General features: G+C 42.7%; 1 protein-coding gene across 2 annotated transcripts; it reads left to right on the top strand.

Annotated features, from left to right (window-relative positions):
• Positions 1–671: 671 nt before the first annotated feature.
• On the top strand, positions 672–24,990 carry LOC124343590. 2 transcript variants are annotated; one of them, XM_046796969.1, is made up of 7 exons: positions 672–1,502; positions 4,758–5,059; positions 8,721–8,869; positions 17,781–17,947; positions 18,668–19,000; positions 21,982–23,098; positions 23,777–24,990. In XM_046796969.1, exons 2-7 carry the CDS (start codon positions 4,762–4,764, stop codon positions 24,914–24,916), a joined length of 3,204 nt encoding a protein of 1,067 aa, XP_046652925.1. In that variant the 5' UTR covers positions 672–1,502; positions 4,758–4,761; the 3' UTR covers positions 24,917–24,990. The 2 variants fall into 2 exon arrangements, with proteins under 2 accessions (XP_046652925.1, XP_046652924.1); XM_046796968.1 differs by having other exon boundaries at positions 4,755–5,059.
• The last annotated feature ends 1,585 nt before the right edge of the window (positions 24,991–26,575 follow it).

Here is a 26,575-nt window from a genome sequence, read left to right as displayed (position 1 = left end):
AAATAACCGGACAGAAGTGTCGTCGTGTCGGGCCAGCTGCTTCGACACCCGAAAAACTTGATTTCAATTCCACTTCAAGGAGCGAAATGCTGCTGCGCTCCTTTTTTCCCTCCTTTGATTCCGCGTTTGATTCCAACCAAAAATGAATTTTTGATTTAACAGATAAATATGACGATGCTGTGGGAAAGGAGCCGAGTGCGTCTGCTAATGGGCCCGAGGGGACGAGGCTCTCGCATATACATTTAAAAAATTAAGAAGAAGAAGAAAAAAAACGATATCAAAGGAGCAGAGCCACGCCTTTTCAATGCCGAAACGATCCTGCATCAGCACGAGCGGACAAAATGTCAAGCGAAAATGTAATTCAACCGGATGGATCATCACACACACAGAAAAAAAGGCCCACAGGAGCCAGTGACGTCATTTCTAGACTTCAACCGCTGCTGCTGCGGCTCCTTGATGCAATACTCAATATATGTAAGATGATGTGCTGCAGCCCGGCTCCTATATTTTTAATAGAAGCGCAGAATCTATGAGTAAAAGCTGAACTGATGCGCGCGCAGGTTATATTCATCGCCGCCTACGTCCCTGCTGCTCCTCAAAACCTTACGAATAAAGCTCCTTAAACTCCCCCTCCCTCCTCTGTGCTCCTAGCTGGTGCAACGGTGAGACCAGCAGTCTCAGTTGGACGTTCAAAGTCGTTCGTTCATCGAACTATCCCTCGTGTTGTTTGTTTTTTCCCATCTAAACGTCAGCAGTGGCGGAATATCCAAACTGTTTGTTGTTTTTCGCCCGGCAATTATATTTGTGAGGACAATATAAGAACGGCCATTTTATATGAGCTCGAGTGATATGTGCTGTGCCACGGACTATGTGTGACTCTTTTGCATTGCGAGCGTCGGGACAGCAGCAAGGAGCCAGCAGTAGCAGTGTCCAGTTGCTGGGTTCGTCTGCATCAATTGCCGGCCATTTAACGGCAGGGAATATAATAAGATCATCGCTCCCCCTCGTCAGTTTTATTTTTTCCCCCTTTTCGGCTCCTAGTTTTTGCGATATCTAACTGGCTCCTAGATATAAGGAGCTGTCCTTAGACTCCTAGCCAGGAGCTATCGATCCACAAGGAGCTCTCCAGCATCCCCCCCCCACGTCAGCATCGTCTATAAGCTGTGACCTATCCACGTTATATAAAACCAAGAGCGGGAATATTTAAAAAGAACTATTTAAAAAAAGAATAGAAATAATCAGAAAAATATAAATTTAAAAAAAGACGTTCGATCAAGTGTTGTTTGTGCATACTACATAATAGGAAAAGAATATAGAAGACCAGAAAGTGGTGGTGTTTTGTTTATATTCGTCGTCAGCTGATACCGGAAAGCCGAGAGTGAGAGAGAGCAAGAGTTTGTGTATGCCTTTCCCGTGCTGTGCTGCTGTGTGTCGTGTTTGTATTGGTGAATTGCCTGCGGATCTATTGAGAAAATAAATTGATCAAAAAAGAAAAGAAAAAGGTACGTTTTGATTTATTTATATATTCTACATATAGGATGTATCGATCGGTGGGGAGGGGAATAACTCTTTGAAATGATTTGCAACATCCCCGTTTATATATTATATATAGCTATATAGGCCTAGCTAGCTAATATATAGCTCTTCCTAAAATAGCATATTATTATTATTCGATAAATACAAAGCGACACGACCAGATGTGTGCGGCGTGTTACTGACAGCACAGCCGGGAGCCATCAGCTGTTTGACATTTTATCGCGACACGACGTGTATACAGTTGTCGGGATTTGTGTGCCGGTAGTCCATTTGATTGTCAATTTCCTATCCCCCTTCCCCTCCCCCTCACCCAAAGTGATTTAGATTATGTCTGAATTCACGCAGGACATCACAGCAAGGATGGAAAATCGAAGTTGAAATTGCTGGGGTATTATATAATAATAATAATAATAATAATAATATAGAAATGAACAATTAACGGGATAGATATTAAAGCCCCCTAGGCTAGGCCTATTATAGCCTATATACGTATATCCCTCTATAATAATAAAAAAGAGAGGAGGATCGCTTGTGTCTATTGTGTATGCCTTATGGTTTGGTAATGGGTTCTCTCTTTTGTTTTTTGTTGGGTGGATATAGGCCAATGGGCGTTCGGCTGATGGGAAAGAAGGAAGAAAAATTGGGTTGGATCTCTTCTGATTTGCCCCGTCTATATAGGGGTTGTATAGCTACTGTGCTCCTGATCTATACCAAGAAAAAAGAAAAGGAAAAATAACGAAATAAAAATACAGCACACATGAGAGAGAATAAGCCAAAATGGTGTGTGTGTAAGGAAGGAAGAAGATGTTTTCCAGGAGATATATACAGCAGCACACACCCTCGTCCTATACACGCAGCTCTTTTCTTTCGATATATCAGAGTGGGAGATCGCTATACGGGACTATAGAGAAACGATCGATCGATCAGCTTGTCCGTGTAATGCTGACTGCCGAGCTCCTGTTTGCTGCTGCTGGGCTGTGTGCAGCAGCACAAAACGTAGGGTATAGCTGCTCCAATCGAACGGAAAAGATATAGACTGTTAGATACACATCTCATACCCGATCGAATGTCAACGTCACTCAAACACCGCGGCCAGCAGCAGCACAACTCTCTCAAATAATATATATCTTTTTTGATAATATCTTGTTTTTTGTTTTACTTTTCTTTTGTTTTATATTTCACAGTCTCGGCCGGCCGATATGGATTATATGTAGACGTCAAGATATAAACTTTTCTTATTAAGCTGATGGCAAGGGTCGTCGCTATACATTATAGATTTGGTGTTTGAATTTCCCGCCCTTATTGGTTTTTTTTTACACCTGAACTTGACACCTGGGGTGGTGTGGGGGTGGGATATAGTGGCGCATTAGAAATAATAGTGATCCTATTTCTATTTTTCCTTGTGATGTCTATATCTATATATGTGTGTACGCTGTTTCCAGCAGCAGCCAGGTTATTATTACACACAATAAGAAGCTTATGATTATTAGACCAGTCAGCTATATTCAAGCGGTTGACAGGTATCTGGAATCAATAGATCTTATTTACTAGTTTGGCCAGCAGCACAGCAGCGAGGGAAACCATTTCTCTTTTGCTGTTGTTGTCCCTTTAATTTTTCTATATATCAATTGTTTCGTGTTATTATCCCCCCCAGCAGCGCCCAGCAAAACTGAAAGGGTATTATCTCCGCGAGGTCATATAACCATCATATGCCCAGTATAGCAGCACACGTGGCCTCAATGAAGAAGCCTTTTTCTTCTTCTTCTTTTTAAGGCCATTTGTAAGAAGAAGAGGAGTTATTACGTCACCAAAAGGGGCTGCTACATGGTGGGAGTGAAGTGATAGAAAGAGGACGCATAATGTTTCCAACTTTTATAATCCGGTTTTCTGCTGATGGTATACCAGAATAACAGAAAAATATGACCATAGGCTATATACGTAGTACATAATCTTATATTCTAGATATTACATTCCATCAAAATGGTTTTGTTGAGGATTCCAGCAGTTATATTTTGGTTGAAAAAAAAAGGAAAAAATGTGCTGTGGGAACATGTTTATATAATGATGTCTGTATAATATACAACGTGTGTGCTGCCAGGATAATTCGATCTGGGTTTCCCAGCAGTTTAATCCAGTAGGTATATAGAATATTTATTGAAAAAGAAAAAGAGGCTAGAATAAAATATGCTGCAGCATTTCTAGGTATTTTATTATTTAGATCTGTTGCTGCTGATTAGGTATATAGCCTACGCACAAGTCTCTTTATTTATTTACATGATATACGCAAGTTCCCCCACCCACCAACCCCTTGTGTATAGTAGGACTATATTGGTCTTTGACTTCAAAGTCCTTTGCTCGTTTCTGTACCTCGCCCAATAATTCAAGAGTAAAAAAGAAAAAAAAAGAAATTTTCTATTTTTTGTTGAGGGGGAAGGGGACGATATTTGCTGAACTTTGGATGGGGGTGGCCATTTTTCTGACCGGCGACCGCAGCCATTGGTGATTTGCGCTCCAGCGAGTTCCTCACCGAAAATTTAACATCAAATAAAAGAAAAGAATAAAGAAAATTCTATATATAAAATATATCCTTGTACATAGATGTATATAGATATAGAAGAGGCGCCAAAGCAGAATGATGAACAACGACCTTTTTATTCCAAGGGCGAGCGCGCCATCGGGCACTTTACACAACAACAAACAAACAAACAAATCTTTTATTTTCTTTTTTGTTTGTTGTTTTGTCTGTGCCTGTTGTGTGGAATATAAAAAAACGTATATAGAGAATAAAATACAATCAAAAGAAACAAAATATTTATATCTAAAGTGTCGTCGATCATCTATATCCAACACATCGTCGAGTGCTGAGGGGGTTTTCACTATCACTTGCTGCTGAACTGAGTCTATTATAATATTAGATATACATGCCTTTGACTATATAATAATAATACGATCCGCTCCAATGGCCTTATCACATCTAAAATATATACATGGGCCACTAGATTTTATTTTCAGTCCATTTTTCATTCGCGCAATAAATCACCGAGCGACGAGTCAAGTGCTGCCGCGGTGGCTGTGAAGAAATAAAACAAATTTTTCCAGCATATCCGACATTTTTCTTTTGAGTATATTTAAATCTGATGGTGCGGTGGATGGATGCAAATACATAACCAATAAAAATATTTAATAATGATTTCTATTAAAATTTGAATCTTGTCCAGCAGGAGGATGGCCGGCAATGAGCAGCGGAGGAATTGGCTGAGGATGTTGTTGGTGACGGCCCTGATGTCGTCCTACTTATTTCTGTGCTTGTGGTCGTTGTGTTGGTCGTCGTCGGCCGACGCCACGGCCTTGGCCTCCTCGTCCTCCTCCTTCCTGGCGCCGTCCGAGGTGAACACGTGCGACATCTCCGAGTTCCGCTGCCCAAGCAAAGACGGTCAGGGCACACTCTGCCTGCCCATGGATCGCTGGTGCAACGGCAAGGACGAATGCGACAATCGGGTCGATGAGCCTCGATCCTGCACCAGTCAGTATCATCTTTTCTTATATATAAAGATTTATAATTATTATTATTTCAGATTAGATATTATTTTTACATTTGAAATCATATAGGCCGCGTTTAGATCGATTTTTAAACGGCCTCCGGCTCTATACTTGTAAATGCCATTACAGATCATTGTAGTTATACAGTTCCCAATCCTTTTTATAGTATCTATTATATATAAATGTCGATATAACATGTATAGCATGCTCCGTATAGGGCCTATGCATTTATAAGAGAGCTTTTATCGGGATTAAAGTCGTTTGTTGCGCTCCGCCATGTAACAGCGGAAGGAGCTGACCCCCGCGGGCGACGGAAGAGTTATATATACTGTATTATATAGACCTGGTTATTTTTCAATTGCGGTATACATATACACACTTTCTTTTTTCCCTCCAGCAGCATCAGCAGAGAGCAGCACAAATTCGAACACGATCGAAACGTCAGTTTGCGGCTTTTGCGCAGATGCCGATGGATATATTATTTGTAGGCTATATCCTACATCCAGCAGCAGCCCATCGATCTTTTTATATATATAGGGAGGGTGTGCTATGTATGCTGGCCCTACATATAGAGCGCATATATTATTATTTTTTTTTAAAATAGGCCCTTTGTTTTTTTGTATTTTGTTTTGTTTAGATCCTGCGCGTTCTTCAGTATATTTCGAAAAGGTGTTTGATATTATGCAGCGAGGGGGGGAAAGGGGAACTTTTCGATCTATAAAATGCCCCTGAGGCATAGACAGAACTGTTGGCGTGAATAGGGGGGAGAGACGCTTTGCGTGGGTGATTGCAGTCTATACACATGAACGCGCGTTGAAAAGCTTCTTCTTCTTTCTTTTTTCGTCTCGCGAGCTAGAGACATGATCTCTTCGAGTATTATAGACACACATATAGTAGACTGCTATGTGTATGTCGTGTATAGCCACACCCTTCTCGTTAGTTGGTTATTATGTAGACGCGGCGCTCTTCTATCGTGTCACGTCCCGACAGTCTAAGAAATCCGATTTGCGAGTCAAACTGTTACGCATTTGATTTGATTTTCTCTCTTCTTTTTTCTTTTCTTTAGATTCTTTAGATTTTCACCCCCTTCTTGCGCTCCTCTTATTTGCATTGAGCTTATTCACAGCAGGGATAGAGAGAGAGAGACCTTTTATGCGTGCACAGAATTGATCGATATATAAGAAATGTTGAAATGTCAAAAGATATATTGCCAATTTCTAATATCAAACATACTGTAGATCATGTATCAATTCCGAACTGTAAAGTTTCAAAAGTCTTGAATTGAAAATATATATAATAAGTTGTACCGTGTAACACTGCGCACCATTTCTCAAAGATTTATGTGTTTTTTATAGATTTAGCCAGCGATATAGGGAAGATTTAAGTGGCCCAGTCATGTGCTATATTATATTGAAAAAGATATGTAATATAATACACAGAAAAATATAAAGAGGAGGTTCCCAGCACAGCAAATGAGAGACACTAAAGAAGAATCCTTAACGACGTCTTCTTTTTCCTTCTTTCTATATGTGTGTGCTGTGTGTAGGCCTATTAGAAGGATAGATATATAGACGGGCAAATATATATAATAGCCTACCAAGAGCGTGTATGTAGTGGCAGCATAAAAAGAGGACCCTTTTATATATTATACAACATTTTTGTTTTGTTTCCACCATCAACATTTGGTCTCTCTCACAGCCGTTTGACGCTGCTCACCACACAGCAGGAACAGTCCAGCAGCGTCCGCCGGAATATATCTCTAGCATCACACAGCAGACAAATCTATCTATTAGAATCTAAGAGAAAACGAGCTGCTATATCCTATAGTTATTGCTCTCCTTTGTTCTTCTTTTTTTTCCGCCGGCCATCTTGAAATAAACCGCGTTCATGTTAGACACCATATCCAGCATAGTATATAAGGGTAGAGGGCGGGTTTCTTCTTCTTTCTCTCCCACACATCGCAGTATACATGTATAGGATATAGCTGCGATGCCATGGAAACGCCTTTTATAACTGCCTGCAACTTGTATATGCATAGAGATCGAGAGAATAAGTCGTGAGGCATTATATATATAAAAAGATTTCCATACATTATACCCAAAGAACAGCCAAGGGTGTTGAATGGTGCGAGAGAAAGAAACTAAAGAAATTCGTCGAATGGCTGATGCTGGAATATCAGAGAGAAACAAAGTTTAGATATAGACGCAGCAGAGAAAAAGAGACTAAATCGTTTGTTGTCGATCTTCTATATTATATTATATCCTCCTCCCCCGGCAGCTAAAGAACAGCACACGTCGTTGATGCTATACTATAGGGCTACTACTGTCGAAGGAGGCTATATTATATATATAGGAGCGCATCTATATAAGTGCATGTGCTGTGTCACTTGGCGCATAACCAATTTTCGATCGTCTTTTTTCGACGTCAAAGCGCAGCAAGTGCTGAAAATTGTGCTGCTGCGATGCTCTGCCGATCTATATAGTTTTATACATCGCAGCTCTTTGCTGCTGGCATTTACACTGATGGTATATAGATAGTCGATAGAATATTATGAGAGCATGTATAGGGGGCGCGCTCATCTTTTTGATATCATTTGATTTTTATTTATTGTCTATAATGACACGTTATTATATATGTTAGAATCTTGTATATGATATGGGCATATCACGGGTGGGGCGCGCGGGAGGGTGGAAAAGATTCCGTGGCACGATATATATCCTTTCGCTTAGGAACGACCCAATTTGCCGAACAATTTGTGTTGCTGCTGCTGATGCACATCCATCTGATAGTCAGTGATCCGTCTGTATTTATTATTATTATTAGACGGCGGCGGCGGTGGAGCATCGCCCCGTTGCGTAAGATCCGGCGGATGCATGTGCTGTGTGCTGTGTATAGCTATGATGATGGGAAATTGTATAAATATGTAGTAGGGCTATGTATAAAATAGATCAGGTTATTGCTGGGAGTCGATGGAACGAACAACATTGGCCATTTCGTCACACAGGATCTATATAACTTCTTCTCATTCTTTTGCAAACCACATTTTTATATCAATATTCCCGGTTGTATAAATATTAGATGCGGATCTATAGATAATATTAATACAAAGAAAGAATAAATAAAAAAAGATAATAATATAACAAATCCAGCAAATAACAAAAAAAGGGGGAAACTGTCAAATATAGTACATAGTAGGTGCTGGCCGGGGCCGCGAACCCTTTCCACCCTCCGGGCTTATATTTCAATTTTCATGGGATTTCCACATCTCTTTTTGGAATAAAATAAGAAAATAAATAAAATTTGAATTTTTCGTTTTTTTGGGGGGGTTGGGGGACATTGTTGAACTGCTCAGGGGGAATCTGAAACTTTGTACTCAATCATTCCGCATACATAGATCCAGCATCAATCATTCCCATTGTAATATTATCAAAGGGATAATAAATATTATATGCATATCTAGGAATTGGTCTATACACATTGTGGCTATATTTAATATAAAAGATGTAATAATACAAATAATATCTATAATATAGTACGCCGTGTTTAGTGTTGTCTGACATAATCGGTGATATGAATAAATTAAACTTTGATTGAACTTGATGGATTTCATTTTCTTTTTGATTGTGTCTGACTCATCATTACAGTTTGCAACCGGACTTATTACGCCCGACTGGGATCGACGTACCGGCTGAGTCTCGTCCGCCCTCGAATGTCTGGGACGACTCAAATCCTACCGTGGCACTGCTGGTTCAATTTCACCGCTCTCGGCGGTCACCATGGCGACAGAGTTCTGGTAAGCATCACAACCCACAAATGAACTAATATCTACTATCTATATCGATAATTAGATAGTTGCACAAGTGTTGTTGTGATGTATACAACAACTACAACTATATACAAATCGACTTTTGAAAAGAGTATGTATATATTCAATTGTCTGTATAGTTATACTGTGCTGTGCTTGGATATATCAACTTCCGACAAGTTGTTTGCCCAACAGTTTGCCAATATAATAGTACAGCAGGAGAGTCTCGCTGGACATGTCCGGACGCGGCCAACTCATGCAAGTTGCCGTGCTGTGTGGTCCGTCTTTATATAAATAATCGCCGTAATAAATACAAGTTCCAAAGTTGTTGCTCTTGTTTCGTGTAGTAAAGATCTATATAAACATTAATGGAATTGAGATAAACATAAGCCACACGCATCTAGATACCTTATTGTCTACTGCCGGCCAGCATATCTAGGGGTATTATACAGTATAGTCCATCAGCATTCAGTTCCTTATATTCCTCGTGCTGTGTGTGGTGTTATATGATTAGAAAGTTTGGCGTCGTAATCCGTCATGGCCGTTGGGTGGTTGTGCGTGTGTGAGAAAGGCTCAACATTTCAGATGTAGGCTATAGTCTTTTTCCCTTCTAATATTCTTATTGCCTGGCAACATCACACATTTTGCATCGGCCATCCACTCTATATTATGTGCTATCTACCGAGCCTCGGGCGTATGTATATGTATACAAGTGGTACAAGTATATAACATCAGGGCCCAGCTATATTAGATCATTGGTCCTCACTCTCACAACCCAGCACAACTGCTGCGCCCCCTTTGTGAGTTTCTCCGTCCTATGTGAAATTTCCAATGGCGGCCTGCTGCTGATGGCGGCCGGAGAGAAAACAGGATACAAAGTTGGTTATAACCAACTTTATATCCGCTGTTAGATGATTTCCATTTTCTCTCTTTTCTTATATCTATACGTCTAACTTTTGGAGTGGTTCTGCTGCTGGACACGAGGACAACTTTACTTTTTTCTCATATATAGTTGCTGCCCATCAGCTGCTGCTGCTGTGCTGTGCAGCCCTTAATCTGATCTGTTTTAAATATTATGCCAATAGAATTTGAAAATAAAAGAAAGTCTGTGCGCGGACACTTGAGGATATTCTATTAATATCGATCGTGTTGCGTCTATTATAAAAGTTTCAATGTCATTGTTCCTTTTATGTATATATATTTTGGGATCGGACAGACATTTTCACGGGATTATGTGTGTGTAGTATAATGTGTGTGCCGCGAGCGCAGCAGCATCAATGGACTTTGATGCAATTATTCGCCTTATTCACGCGAATTTATATTATTAGCGCTCATCTCCCAGCGGCAGCAAACTTCTCTTATCATAGAAATCGAATAAGAATGGAATAATAAGAACAGCAGCAGCATCACACAACAAACAGCAGCAGCAGCGCCTGGTGCTGCTCTTGCTGTGCATGTATACATACTACTACTACTATACAAGGGCGCGTGATGGCGCACACAGCTTTCCGCCCAGAATGACGAGGTGATTGTCGGTTAGATTAGAGATTTCTCGAGTGCGTGTTCGTGGCATTTGCACAGCAGCAGCAGCATGGAGTATATAGATATATACGATGTGGGAATTCTCAACCGCACACAATTCACTCTCATCAAACATCTCCTCGGACCATTGTGATGTGTGCGGGACATGTGAATGACGTCCTTTCTTATTATATATTGAGCCCCCCCCCCCCCCCGCCATTTTTATTATAGATGTATATACATCTTCTTTATATACTTTTTTTTTTTAGCATTAGCAAATCTATATTATACGTATTAATCCGCGGTCCCTCCACAGCAACAGACAAAACCACTTGGTTGCTGATGTTCTTTTGTCTATTTCATCATTTCCCCCCAGGATAATCTATGTACAAAGAAATGATCGTCGCCATATTTGATCTATCCTATAGGCGAATAAAAAGCGTTTCAATTCCCAGTGATTTTTCCTTTTTTTTTGATTTTATATTGATGGGGAAAACGAATCAAACAAGGAAATCAACTTTGCTGGGACCCAGCACGCCGACGGGCGAATAATATAGTATAGCCTATATGTGATGGTTTTCTTGGGCTGCACACAGCAAGCGCGTTTGCTATCAAATGTGCTGGGTTTGATGTATACAAAAGAAACGATCCATCAACGGGCGATCTATATAACATCTATCAGCGACGAGAGGGCGGTGTGGCTGTGCTGGAGAACGTGCCATGCTAAGTGCATTCTCTCTCTCATTTCTCTCTATTCTCTGTCTATAATATCCAACGACAGACTCCTTCTTCTTCTTTTCTCTCTTTTTTTTGTTGCTGCTGCTGGGCTGGGGCCGTCCCGGATGTCTATAGAAGATGGAAAAGAGAATAGAAGAAATTTATGTACCCAATGGCAGCAGCAGCACACAATGTCCTATATGCTCTTGGGTCCCAGCACAAGCAAAACTTTTAGATATATAATGGCGTTTTCTATTTTTATTCTTTTTTTGCTATATGTTCTCTATGTCTCTCTCTTTCATGTGTACAGAGAGAGACAGCAGAGAGAGATGACGTATGGAATCAAAAAGATCGTTCGATATTTGATTACATTAGAAGAAATTGAGCTGTGGGGGGATATCTAATGTTTTTTTGGAGCTGGGACTTGTTAAGGTGCAGCATTTCCCTTTGTAGATTTCTTAACCATTTGTCATCATCTCCCCATTTAATGTGTGACAAATGGAGAGAAGATTGAAAAAGAGGGGGGATTTCATTCCACCATCAATTCGCATATAAGTATACAGCAGGCGCGTATAAATATTTTTATAGATCTTTTATTGCTAGTTGCAGCAGCAGAGGTTTTTCAGACGAGTTGATAACTCTGTTTTTCGTCGAATGGAAATGGATGGATCAAACGAATAACAACAAACATGCTGGGATTTCATCTTGATTGGAAATTTGGCTAATTCAGAATTGGATTCAAATCTAATTAGACCTATATAGGTATAATCAAATGTTATTGGGTCAATCATATTTTGTTTCAATGGGCGCAGAGAGTGGACGTCATCAATTATTTTCCTGGTTCATTTATAACGACGTTGCGCATGAATGAAATTGCATCAGCAATATAAATATATAAACGAATCTAATATGTAAATACAACATCACATAACCCAAGCGCAAGCGCCATTACGATATTAAAAAAGTATATGTAATATAACATCATTTTTCTTTTTGTCGCGATATGTTTTATACAGTATATTCTTTTGCATACGGACGACAGAAAAAAAAACAAAAAAAACAAACTATATAAGAGATTGGCGGAATAAATAATTCGCCGCTGTGCCGAATATATATATTATTCATTTGCGCGCTCATTTCCAATGAAAATATATTTACGACACACACCAACAAAAAAAGAATAGAAGAAGCCGAGATATTGTGACGGCATACACATCTCATTAGCATTTGGTGTGCTCTGTGTGTGTCGCTATATTATATACATATTATAGCATCTTTGATGTTGGACAACACAGTACGAAACTCTTGTCTCTCTTTTGTCTTAAGATTTTTTTCTCTCTCGTCCCTTTGTGGCTGCTGCTGCTGAGACATAAAAATTGGTTCTATTATATGTAAGATGGCCGGCAAACAATGGAAGGACTATATAGCTGGAACACAGCAGCACACACATAAATAGACCTATTACAAATATAAGAACAAGCGGACCGGGGAGGAGATTTTCCCTGATGGTTAGTTTTTCTTGTTAGATCAGCAGCACCAGTATACTATAAGAAGCCCCAGCAGCATTGATTGTATATATGTGTGTGTGTATATCTATATAATAAATGTGAGCTTGGGGCTCTTAGAGTCCTTGGGTATATCTATAGTTTCTGATCCGTTTATACGAGCGAAAGCCACGCGTATAATAATAATATCGATATGTGCCCTCTGCCCATAAAAAGATTAGTATTGCACTAATAATAATAATCATTATATGTAGACACAGCAGGACTTGTTCTAGATAATATAAACGATATATTCCCTTGGTTTTGGGGGGCTTTGTATAGATATGACGGCCAACGAGGCCAATGGGAGCCGCACATTCCGTTTTTAAAAGAGGTTATTCTATATTATAGCTTCTATATTATATTCCATATAATATATAAGAAGAAAATTCAAGACAAATATATATAACAGTGCACCAGGGCTTATATAATGTGGGAGGGGGATATAATATATATAAGAGCCAAGATCAATCGTGCCCAAGTCTCCGATGACCGTAGTGGACATTGTATATAGGCTATATACACACACAGCACACAGCAGAGCACTCGCTGAGTTAACAGGACAATGCTTTTTGATGGCGCTGTCGCGTGTGTTTCGGTTTTAGGTCTATATTATATATCTCTACTTTTCCTTCTCCTTGTATTTTATATATATTTCTAGGTTAAGAGGAGAAGTCGCAATAAGGGTGGCGAGAGAGAGGGAGAGAAATATATAAAGAACCAATCAATTTTCGTCGTGTGGTTTGTGTTTTCTGTGTTCTCTCTTTTTCTTTTTTTCTTTTATTTGGTTTTCTTCCAGCTCAGCACAGCTATATATAGAGCAGTGTGCTCTCTTTTATATATAAAGAAAGGTCTTCAAAAGTCCTTTTTTTCGATCTATAGTGCTAATGAAATGTATGGGCGACTTGATACTTTTTGCGCCGGTTTTATATGATTTTCCCATGGCTTTTGATGCTGCTGCGATATCCTTTTGGCTACCACCACACTTCAATAACCATCAGGAGAGAAACGAGTTAGAGACCCCCGCGTGGCCCTACTTCTCTCTCTCTCTCTCTCTCTTCTTATATTATATAGGCTAGAGCTGTCAAATGCGCTAAGTAACGAAACTCGTTCCTCTTACTTTTCCTCTCTTCGACCGCGCCCTTTTTTTAGCTTTTCTGCTGCTGGGCCTTGTCAACTGTCAGCGAATGAACGCGGAGCGGTCCGTGTCACGACCAGAGATACTCTCACCCCGATATTTATATCTATTATTATTATATATATTGACCACACACACGCAGCACCAAAAGCTTTCCTTTTATTATATTCGAGTCTTTTCTATCAAAAGCTTCAAACCGTTTTAACATTTATGTTAAGTTATATAAAGTACATAGTTGATTTATTGATTCGAATATTATGTAAGCTGTATAGTTCTAATCTAATGATAGACGCGTGATTGAAGTCAAGGTGCACGTGGGGCTGCCCTGTGTGTTTCACTTTGTGAAGAACATAAGTGAGCATGTTTTGACACACACACACTTAGATATAATACACACACATTACAGCATTCGTGACGAGAGATGCTGTTCCGTGTCTGTGCGTTTCAGCGACATGGTCTCGCCACAAATCCCAACTTCTTTTCCTCGTCCCGACATCTATATAAGAGTTTGATAAGAAATATATGTGCGTGTGGATGTCTAGCTCTTTTCTGTCCCTCTCGCTCTCCTCTCGTTCCCTTTTGTCCTGTGTTTGAAGATCTCCTTTTGAACGGCGACTTTCTTTTTAGTCGCGGGGATATATAAAAGAAGAAGAGTTCTCTCTCTAGCCGCTGCTGTTATATATATGTGTAGTGCCGTTGTATAGTCCGTGTGTATTGTACTGTGTGTGCCCCCTGCTGCTGCTGCCCGATTTCTCCCGCCCGCGCCCAACTACTCTCCTGCCCGGATTACACACAGAGCTGGATGTTGGACTTCTTTGAAGAAAACTCTTTGACATCATCAAAGAGTTGTATAGATTTTTTCTTTTTCTTTCATTTTTCTTCTTTTTCTTCTTTGCCATCAACCAACAGCAGAGGACACATATTCTCTTTTGCATATTGTATATTTATGACAGCAGCAGGCAGCAGTCCTATATAGGCTACATGCTGCTGCTGTTATTCATGTCTGTCGATGCTGATTTTGATTGAAAAGCCTTTTTTTGGCCGACTTTTTCTGATGACGTAAATAGGAATAATATAATAAAGGAAAGGAAAGTTATGTCATACATTTGGCACGAGTTGAGCCTCGGTAACATAATAGAATCTACTGTATATCCGTCCGAATCTCCTGAGAGCGCGGGAAACCGTTCAAATCCTGGATACGTATAAATATATTAAGGAAACGAGAGAGTAGTATTGCAACAGCCATGACCACACAACAGCACGCTCGGCCAGCCACCGCGCCCAAACTCCTATTATTCGCGGGGGTCCGAAAGGATCGTCGTTTTCTTGATTCCCCCAAAGTATATTATATATATATACGCGTATATATATATCACTAGACCAGTGTGCTGTTGTTGTTTGGTGTCTGTGTGGTGACTTTGATAACTTTTATGTACATACCCTGCAAATAAGTCCCTGCTTCCCTCGCTGCCGTGCAGGAGGAGAGGTCCCGACGGATCGATTTGGACTTGTTTCTTCTTCTTCTTCTTTCTTCCTTCCTTCCTTCCTCCCAAGAAGAGAGAAGAAAAAGACGAGGCGGATATCCAGAAAATACATTTGATGTGTTACGTCCTGTGCGTTTGGAAATGGCAGCAGCAGCAGAGACGACGAAGAGTTTAGAGTGCTATTTAAAATCTAGACTCTAATCTTTGTGTCCTTTTATATCCACCTCGCCAATAAAAAACTTTTTTTGTCGTTTCGAAAATTTAGAAAAAGAATCAAAATAATAAAAGGAGGAAATGAATTTCCAGATTGATTTATAGATATTTTGATCCGCAGCATTTCCGTTTTATCTTCGCCCTTTCAGAGCTGCAGCATCTATAATATAGAACTGCGTAAATGACATCAAATTACAGATGCATGATATGCTGTGTAGAAGAGAAACAGGGCGGATGAAAAAACGGATTGACTCTCGCCAAAACTTGTATTATATATATTCCCCAGCAAAATATTATATAAACATGTCTTATGTTTGTATACAGCATGTCTAAAATCTAAATCGTCCTCTGTATAGATTTAAATATATTCCGGAAAGGAAAAGGAGAGGAAAGGGGGGGGGGGGGAGAAAGGGAGGGAAGGAGGGGGGAATCTGCAGCTAACTTTGCTATCAAAGAAATCAAATCGAGGAGAGATCTGCTGGTTATAGAACGAAAACAAACACGACGACGACGACGACGAGAAAAAAGGGAAAAGATCAAAGTTTTCCTGCTTTTTCTTTTATATTTTTTCCTTGACAAAAAAGAATATATATAAGGAACTATATAGACAGGATAGATATTGCTGTATATATAAATATATAGCCATGGAAAAGATAGATATACACACACACATCTATATATAGGAAAGAGAGAGAGAGTCGAGGCCTTAATTGTAAGGTCTTTTGTTGTCTTTGGCTTTTTGCTGGGCGGAGAGAAGAGAAAGAAAACGACGACGAAAGATATTTTTATAGATCTTGTTGTTCTTTCGCTTCCTCCTCTTCTCCCAGCAGCAGCCATAGCGTCGTATACAAACGGGCGCATCTCCGTATCAAAACTATCATGTTTGTCATTGTGTGTGCTCGCCTGTCTGTGAGAGAGAGAGAGACTCTCCATCCAGCAGCACAAACAGCCGAGTGCGGAGGATTGTGTACGAACTGCTGTGGTGGAGAACGCGACGTCACGCTTCAACGGACTCCCAGCATCACAGCAAAGGCGGTCGCGAATGATTGTTATAGCGTCTATAGATATATATATATATACTAACACACCACACACACACACTCCCGATATATCCAGTTCGCATAGCAGCAGCATCAGCAACTGGGATATATATCTTTTTTGTTTCTAGTTGTGAATATAAAGAAGAAAAGATAAGAAGAAAAATCTATCGGCATCTATAGATGTGTGCTGCTGTATTATAAATACATATAGTAGTATATAGACCGCCACAGCTGCGTGTGCATCCGTTTTATATTAGAAAAGTTGGTGAGGAAATTTCTTTTTGCTGGGATAGAGATAAATCAAAAACCGCGCCTCTTATTTCTTGTCTGTAACATTTTTTGCGGTTCGAGATTTTAGTTTTCGGTAGAAACTTTGGGGATTTTTATATTTCTTTTATATTTTATTATATAGTACATTTTGATTGAAAAAACGTGTTTTTCATCCGGTGGGAGGAGGATGTGACGGTGATGCTGGAGGATGCGAGGGAGGGGGCTCACAAAAGTTGTGTTTTTCTTTCCTCCTCCACTCTTTCCATACACTCTTCTTCTTCTTCTTCTTCTTCTTTTTGCTTTATTGATTTCCGCGCAATCGATCGATTGGCGTCATCATCTTTTTTGCTTCGCCCCCCAAAAAGTTTCCCTTTTCCATCAACAGCTTATAACTTTTCCTATGTGCTGTGCTGATGTGCTGTATAGAGAGAGGCTTCGTTTTCTTCTTCTTCTTTTCTTTGAGAGATATTTCATAATATCATCAAGTACCGCGTAATCAAATGCGAACCCAAAAAGGAAAAAAGGCGGGGGGAAATGATATGAAAAAGATTCAAGTTTCCTGCCCTGCTCTCTGAGGCTGTTTGATATATCCCAAACAAAAATACCTATAACCGGCATAGGCTATAATATATAGGATATATACACATGTATGTATATTGTTTGTGATCTGATATTTCCTCCCATCCGTTTTTTCCTTCTACAAATGTTAGGCCGTTTTCCTGATGCTGGCTGTGGTTGTATATAGGCTATATAGATCTTATTATACATGTAGTCCCTATAACCTTTTCCTGTAGGCATATAGCATAAAATAAACTTTCCTCTTTGATAGGCCACCAGCCACAGCCTACCTTGAACTAATTAGTTTGAAATATTATACGTCTATTAAAAATTAGAGTCCATACAATTTTAATAGGTTATTCTTATATTAATAACATCATTATATAATAAAATTCTATATATTGTTGTCTATAGGTGGGAATGGAGGCCTTCTCTGTTGGGCAACTGCATCGATCGGAGAACGGCAGTTTGTGTCTGGGCGGCCAGGTCGTCCAGAGAGACGCAGCGTCCAGTCCAGGCGACGCCGACGTCGTTCACGGCGGCGACCAAATCATCACCGGCGCCTGGTGCGGTGAAGGATGGTAATATGACATTTCAACTTTTTCATTCTTGTCTCTGGGTTTTATCTAAACAATTACAAACGTATAAAACGTACATGCAAGGAGCAGCAGCATATATAGCCTACCCATTCAATAAAAGAAATAAGAAAAACATTTCTTTATATAAAAGACTCGCCGTACGCGTTTATATAAGAAACTATTTCCGTGACTTATTCAGTTTCCCGAGTGCTGTACATATCTACAACACGTCGTGTCCCGATGTTCCCTTTTGACTCTCAGCAGTCGCTCTTTATACACCGACAACGTCACGTGACCCTGCGGGCTTTCACGCATCGATCGATGGCCGATCGATCCCTGGTGCTGCACATCACGCGCGCGTTACATTCCTCCTTGTTTACAGCTGCTGTGATGCTGCTTGTCTTTTACACTGGCCCTCTTAGCTGTTAGGGTCCGTCCATTTGATTAGGAGCTGAGAGAGAAGAGCCATACACAGCAGCAGCAGCACAACATATTACATCAATAGCCAAACTGCTGCTGCTGGCCATCATGGCCAGCAGCATCCTTTTAATCTCTAAATTTGTTTGCTTGTGCTGCGATGCTGCTGCTGCTGCTGCTGATATGTTGATGTCGTTTATTTATTATTCCGTGTCGTCGCACGCTCTCACGCGTTCTTTCTTTCTTTCTTTCTTTCTTCTTATCTTTCTTATCTTTCTTTCGTTCGCATCTAATAAACATCAACAGGGGTCAGCCAATCACGACCAGCGCTGGCAAATGGCTGCAACTGATGTTGACCATCAGCGACGTGGTCGATTTGAGCCGATTCCGATTCGACCTGACGTACAGGGTCGTCCGGGCCGACACTGGCAACCTTTCACCTTCAACGTCAGCTGTCTCCGCTAATAATGGCAGTGGCGGAACTGCTTATGGAGCAGGAGGAAGTACTGCTGCTGGGGCTGGGGCTATCCTCTGGTACGGCGATCCCGTGCCCGGCACCCTCTGCTCACGCAACTTGCACAGCTGTGATCAACGGACATGCATCCTACAATCGCCAAACTTTCCCGGTCTTTATCCAAGGTAATAAACAAATATTTTCTGCTATTATATAATATCAAAATATTAGATTAGGCCTATACACATTTATCATCTTTTCTTTTTGGGGGGGATTATTATTAGTGCATTCTTATACATAAAATATGTATAGATGCTGGCCAGCAGCAGCTGGAAATTTATTATTTATCATCTCTTTCTCACTCTGCTGCTGCTGTTGGCTTTTAGTTTCTTATTGAAATTACCATTTGTCAACCATCCAGCCAGCCTCTCCTCCCGCCCGCTCCCGCCCGTCCAGCATATGCTGCCGGATCCCACAGCATTTATGAATGTATGCATACACAAGTGTGTATATAACTTATAGAGAAGAAGAAGAAGAAGAAGAAGAAGCTAGAAAGAGAAAATATGCAGCAGCAGGACGGCCTTTGCTATACTGTGTGATGGCTTTCAGGGTCTCCGCTTAATGATGGATCGAGTCTTGAGCATCACAGAGTGGAGAGAAGCTCTGCGCGAATTGTCAGGCCATCAGATTCTTGTTCCCTTCTTCTTCTGACTCCCTTTGGAGACCGGCACAGCACACACAGTCCGGCAAGAGCCCACAGCACACATATAGGAAAAGAGTATAGATGGCAAAGTGGCACGATCGATAATCTCTTCTCGACTTTGCTGCTCTTCGCTGCTCGTTCCTCTCACATCCGCAGAGAGAGAGAATTGACATAGACACATACAGCAAGCACTGGATGACATGCAAGCTGTGATGCTGGACTGTGCTGGTGGGCCCGTCAGGGATATATATAAAACGGGGGCGACATAGTTTCGACAGCATCTGTCTAAGGAACATCTCACAGGAGCAGAGCGTCTAATAGTCCCACATATTTCAAAGTGGATAATATTACGTAATATACATATCGATTGCCCGACGACCCTCTCCTGTTGTCCTGCTTTCCTGCAGCACAGCAGCCCACGTCTGTTTTATCAAGAAAAAAAGGTATATAATAACGTTATACAATCGACCTTTGGCATTTCATAAATAAATCATAAAGACTGCAGTCTATATAGTCGGCGCATATGCAGTCACAGAGTTACAGCATAAACTATTTAATAATATAAAACATCAAGATGTAATATGGGCTCCAGCTTTCTGGGAGATGTGTGTGTCACAGGGGGTCTATCACGGTTGCTGGCCTCTGCGCTTGAGAGATAAGATTTAATTTTCTTTTGACTTTTTTTTTGTCGCTCGTCCTATACAGACGAAAAATCTTGTGTCCGGGTTGAGTGCTGCTGCTGCTGCCGAATGCCCCGGAGCGTGACATCTAAACGTTATACGGCTCCTTATGACCTATAGCTAGCTCTCCAGCAGTAGGAGAGAGAGAGCCTACATTCTATATTATACAGACAGACACAAAAAGTATATAGATATAGTGCGCGGAACGTAGGCTATAGCTACATAAGAAAGAGAAAAGTTTGGGTTTAGAGTCTTCTTCTTCTTCGTCTACTTTTTTGGTATTTTATTTCATTCTATTTTGTTGCTGCATGTGACCAGCGGGGAAAAAGGAAAGTTTTGGGGGCCAAACTGATATCAACCGACGAACAGCAGCAGCACAGCACAGAAAATGTCTAAAACTCTTTGGCCTACAGCAGCAGCTAGGTCCTATATAGACGAGAGTATATAGGCTAGCTATATATTCCGTCGCCCACCCACACAGTTTCCCATAATGTAAATGTCGAGAGCCTGCAGAAGCAAAAGTCTGCGCGAGAGAAAATAAAAGAATCGATTGTTGGAGGGACTTTCTTTTGTTTCTTCTCTTATTTTCCTGCTGGACTTGCTGCTGCAGGACTCGAAATAAATGAGAAACATTGATGAAGATAATGGGTGTCGACACCCGTCGCCCCCCCCCCCCCCCACCAAACAGGAGCGCTGAATAATTACCCATTGCCATCCGATATTAAGGAGCGCTGGCACACACAGTCGCAATATATCCAGTCTACCAAAAAACTTGTCTCCCCATGAACAATCCACCACTCAAGCGAATAGACACACACACACACAGCAGCAGAGAGCATCGAGCGGCGGCCGTCATTATGCAGAAACAACGTCTCTCCCCCACTTCACGTGGGTGGAAGGAGCAGCTCCTTCTCTCTGTGTGTGTATCACGATTGCTTCTTTTCTTTTATTCTCTCTCTCTCTTTTATATAAGAAACTGAAAGAAGAGAGTGGAGACACAAGGCTCTTGGAATATAATAAGAGAAAGAGCGTCTTCTTCTTTTTTCTGGTCCTCGTGGGCGCCGGGTCAGACCCTTTTTTTTCGAAAGTAGGAGCCAGTCTAGGAGCCACACATATAGCGGCCTGGCCTACAAACGAAAACGAGTTTGGAAAGAGAATATAAAAGTCGAGTGTATACACATATAGGAGTGAGAGTCTGAGAGAGAGAGAGACTGCTGCTGGGAGAGCGCGAAAATCGATACGTGTAAAGACAGACGAAAAAGGAGCCTGTAAACCCGTAAGGAGCGCCCTCCTGCGGGGCCCTCATCTATGTATGAATGCGTGGCAAGATGGCGTCGCGCGTATAATAGATGTGGATATAATACAAGTCGCTCCCATTCACCAGCACCACTTTTTAAACCTGGACAATTTTATAGATATTTTTGTAAGATTTTATATTTCGTGTTGCGACAGGAGCCGCAAGGAGCCAACCGGCCTCCTATTGTGTGTGGGTCGTCTCTATACATACATCGTTCTGTGTGTATAGGATTTATTGGTTATATAGAATAGAAAAGCTTAGCTATGGCTCGAGTAGATGTCGATCGGTTTCGATCCGACCCTTCCATATTGAATAGGAGCCGTACATACGTAGATAAAAAAAGGAGGAGGGGAAGGAATTTCTTCCATTATATCCGGGGAAATGCCATCCGGCGTTAAATTCTTTGCTCGGATGTTATTATACATATCTAAATATTCAATTGTTTCTTTTGTCCTGTGTGTTGTGTATTGTGCATGCATGTAATAGGAATGTGACTTGCTACTACTACATCCGGCAGGCGTGGTCACCCAAGAACCAGACCATCTTGTTGACTCTGGTGCAAACGGAGCCGGGCCAATCCTTTTCGGTCCGCACGTCGGACGCTGGTGACAAGGAGCGCAAGATGATGAGCGGTCGCGAGTGCCGGACCCGAGTCGACGACACCGTTTCCATCTACAACGGCGCCACCATCGAGTCGCCGCTCCTGGCCAGACTCTGCGGGACGGGCAACATGCCGCACATCACAGGAGCCGGCGGCGAGCTCCTGGTCGTCTTCCGCAGCCAACCGCACGACGCCCCGTTCAATCCGGCCCCGTTAGGAGCCTCGCCCGGGTTCCGATTGACGACCCGCGTTCGATTCGTGGCCGCCAATCAGGTGCGCCAGTATCATCCCGAGTGCCGGATCTCCATCACCAGCTCGGGATCCAACAGCCGCAGGAGCCAGCGCCAAGGGATCATCCGCAGTCCGGAAGCCACGATGGCTCCTAACACGTCCTGTCTTTACGAATTCACCGGGCGGGAGGATCAACGGGTCTGGATGACTTTCCTGTCGTACCGGCTGGACGGCGGTGAGGACGGCGACTGTTTGACGCTGACGGACGGCCAGGAGCTGGTGTCCCGTCAGTGCGGAGCCACGGTGCAGCCGCGCATCTGCCCGCACGCCCTGGTCCACGCCAATTCGTCGACGGCCTACAAGCCGTGCCGCTGGCAGGACGGTGAGAGTTACCTGTCCCGCAGTCCGCGCTTTACCATCCGCCAGGAGCTGGCCACCGGAACGGCCATCCGACCGTGGAGTTTCGTCATCCGCTTCGAGTTCATTACCGTCGATCGTTTCAGTCCCAAGGAGCAGCTCATCAGCAGTGGCCAGCAGGAGCAGCAGGAGTCTCCGGCTCCTAACGGGTCGTCGGGGGTGGCGGACTCGCCGGAAGCGCCGTCCAGCACCGGAGATGAGGACGACCAGCAACTCGCCTGGCAGATGATGACTCCTGATTGCTTCCAGCTCCTGGAAAGCGCCAAAGGAAATGGCAGCGTCTCATCGCCTAGAAATCCTTTGCTCTACGGCCGCGGTGGTAGCCGCCACCTACGCTGCCTCTATCGCTTTCAGGTATATTACATTAGATTCCCAGGCCAGGCCGGGCTGGGCCGTGTATTGATTTTGAACCAATTAGTGTGCACTGGCAGCAGCAATGGATGGTGAAAAGGCGATGAACATCCATCAGATGGATGAATCATTTATCTACCGAGAAAGATAAGAAGAAAAAATAGAACTTGCTCTCAATGCGCCCTCGTCGGCCGGCTGCTGGCCGTCCCCCCCACCCTTTCCCCATTTATATACTACTATAGACGTGTTCAAGCTCCGGTGGGTTAGAGGGGGGGAAACTTTTGCAGCTCCATCCGGTTGCCATCGAATGCTGCGGATGTAAAAGCCCATTTCTCTCTCCGCTCCATTGGGGAAACGAGAGATGGAAGCGACAACTTCATCTCTATATTCTATACTATTCGTCAAATAAAAATGGGGGGTCGGTCTTGCGTTATTGTTGCGTATAACTCTTACCAATAAGCGGCTAAACTCTACACAATTTCCACGTCAAATGGGCCAGCCACTGTCGCTAATCCGATCATCCACATTATTAGTTCAAGTCCGCCATTTTCTCAACAATTTCAAACGATTTCAAATTTGGCGCGCTTTGTTTAAACCAGTTTATAGAACTCAAAAGCTTAAATTATAATTTGTCTAATAATAATAATAATAATTCCGGTTGATTGTGTGTTATATAACAAGGCCGGCAAAGGTGAGCACACGCATTTGACCATCAACCCGTTCCACTCGACGGGTTGCGCCCGGTTCAACCAGAGCGGCTGCCAGGCCTGTCTGAGCGTCGACGAGGTCTTCTGGGGCGGTCAGGTGCGCCGTCGCTCCTACCACACGTGCCGCTCGCTGTCCGGCAACAATCCGGTGGTGCTGCAGAGCGCCGCCTCGTCGCTGGAGCTCATCTTCGAGGTGCGCGACATGAACTGGGCCCAGGACGACGACCATTTTTACTTCGTGGCCGAGTACTCGTTCTCGCGCGGAATCGATCCGGCCTGCTGGGACAGCCACCAGCAGACGGGCAAGCGCGGCAGTCTGCGCATCGACCCGCGCGACCGATGCGTCCGCCACTCCATCCCCTGGCACATCCAGGCCCCCCGCGGTGGATACATTATCCTGGTCTTCCCGGCCGGCCAGGCCTCCGTCACCAAGACGGTCGAGGGCTGCCCGACCAACAACCGGCTCTTCGTCTACTCCATCACCGACGGCAAGACTCAACTCTACCGGGAAGTTTGTCTCATGGCCGGCGGACTCCAGCAGACGGGCGGCGACACTAAAGCCCAGCAGCAGCAGCAGCCGCTCAATCTCTACTCGGCCGGCTGGTCGGAACGCAATTGGATGGCCGACGGGCTCCTGGTCGTCGCTTCTCTGCAAGGAGTGCCCATTCCGGATGAGACTCCGCTGGTTGTGACTTGGTTGTCCGTCTTCAAAGACGTCAGCAGCAAATCGATGTCGTTCGCCGCCCGTCAGTCCGTTTATGGAGCCAATGCCAGCAGCAGTCAGATGGTCTGCCGGACGGGCTGTCCGGCACTGGGCGCCTGTCTCAGCTCCGATTTGTGGTGCGACGACCGGGACGACTGCCCGGACGGATCGGATGAACGTCAGTGCATCCGGCTGGTCTTCTGGCCGCTCTACGTCGGACTGGTCGTCATTTTACTGTCGCTGACGGCCGGACTGGTGACCGTCTACCTGGTCCACCGCTACTACCAGGCCCGTCGCTACACGGCCAACGGGCGGACGTACAAACCTCGGCCGAAAGAGACGAAAGCCAAATTCAGTTCCGTGACGGTCAGTCTGACCCGACACTACGAGAAGGGCGGCCCGGGTTCCTGACATCCGATCACCCAACCCGACACGCCGCACTGGGCCACCGAGACCCTCTGCGTCGACGATTGGGTTACCAGCGTCTAAATTGTCTTCTCTTTTTCTCGCGTTATTTATTTCTGATTTAATTCTCTTTTTGATTTGAAATGGACAAAATCTCTCAAAACAATTGGTGTCGCCGTGTATAATTCAATGTCTTATGTGTGTATAATGCCCCCCGATTGTTTCTCATTTGTGTCTCCAGTTCCAGTTATCCCTGGGATTTCCAAAAAAAAAGCGTTTCATCTTTCCTTTTCTCTCTTTTGATCAATTCTATCTTGATTGACATACATAAATCGATACCAGAAAAAAATTTAAAAAACTAAAAATTAAAAACAAAACAACTGCAAAGTGGTGAGAGCAGACGGGCGACCGATATTTGAACTCGTCTTCCATCACACTTGGTAGCTCACTTTGATGTTCTTCATTGTCTCTCTCATATCCAGAAGAAAAGTCTCTAATAACCTATGTAAGATAATAATACCTGCGAACGCTCGCCGTCATCTTTTGATTCTATATAGTCTCTCGTCCCCACTCCCTACTGCCTCCCAATCAACCCCCCCGAAAATGATCAAAGTATCACGAACGAAATTGGTTCAATTGCCAATTGAAAAAAAGAAAAAAAAGGAAAACATTTTGTTTGTTGTCATTATTGCCATTATTGATCTCTCCAAAAAATATTCGAAAAATTGAATTTGGTTGTTTATTTCTTTTCTTTAGATCATTTTGAATTGAGTTGAATGACAAATTGAGGCGCGGGTGATATATGTTTCTGAATTTTTATATTCATTGTTGTGTGTGTCGGAAAAACAAACAAACGGGAGGCTTCTGATTGCGGATGGTAAATTGGCCGTTGAAAATGTCGGGTGCGTTCAGAGCGCGCGCGGTCAAACCAGAAGCCCCGCCCAATAATAAAAAAAAAAGCGAAAAACATTTGATCCCATTGCAATTAGAGCCGTTTGTTGCTGGGTGGAGGGGGCTAATCACACACACACACACACACACACTCAGCCAATCTATATAAGTCGCTGCACACGGTTTTTCACATCACGCACCGGATTTTTATTCTATTTTCTTTTTTCATTTCTTCCGGCGTGTTATATATGCCATCCAGCAGGAGCTCAGCTTGGAAAACGAACTATATGGAAACAGATGATTATATATCTACCTAACTCTCTAGCTCTATAGACACCGCAGCCGTTTCTTATTCTTTTCTCTTTCTTCTTCTTCTTCTCCACCCAAAGGAATTGGGTTTGGACATGCAAGTGTGTGTGTGTGTGTGTACAGTTCTCTATAACTCTGCTATACATACTATATATGGTCCACGGGACACAATTCCAATTGTGGAGGGGTCTGAGCATCCCCAATGCATGCTTCATGCCTTCCTACATTCTTATGTTCTTGTTCGTTTTGTTCTTCCACCAAATAAAACATAAAATAACCCAAAGAGATAAAACTACGTCGCGAAAATTACCCTTGTTGTTGTTGTTTTTGATTTATTTAACTTGATTCCTCCACCACCAACACACACACACACACTCGGCTCTCCGCTCTTGCTCTCTCGTTCTTTGCTCATCCACTGGATACGATGTTGTTTCCTTGTTTGAGTTCTTTTTTATATTCAACGTA

Source organism: Daphnia pulicaria, chromosome 6, assembly GCF_021234035.1.
Source record: "Daphnia pulicaria isolate SC F1-1A chromosome 6, SC_F0-13Bv2, whole genome shotgun sequence".
Classification (NCBI taxonomy): Eukaryota; Metazoa; Arthropoda; class Branchiopoda; order Diplostraca; family Daphniidae; genus Daphnia; species Daphnia pulicaria.
The sequence above is the reverse complement of the archived record's forward strand: the minus strand, read 5'-3'. Positions and strand labels throughout refer to the sequence as shown.

Coding starts and splice junctions, on each gene's coding strand:
- LOC124343590 (XM_046796969.1), top strand. CDS start 4,762: ATGGCCGGCAATGAGCAGCGGAGGAATTGGCTGAGGATGTTGTTGGTG. Junction 5,060..8,720: donor TGAGCCTCGATCCTGCACCA/GTCAGTATCATC, acceptor TCATCATTACAG/TTTGCAACCGGACTTATTAC. Junction 17,948..18,667: donor GCCTGGTGCGGTGAAGGATG/GTAATATGACAT, acceptor AAACATCAACAG/GGGTCAGCCAATCACGACCA.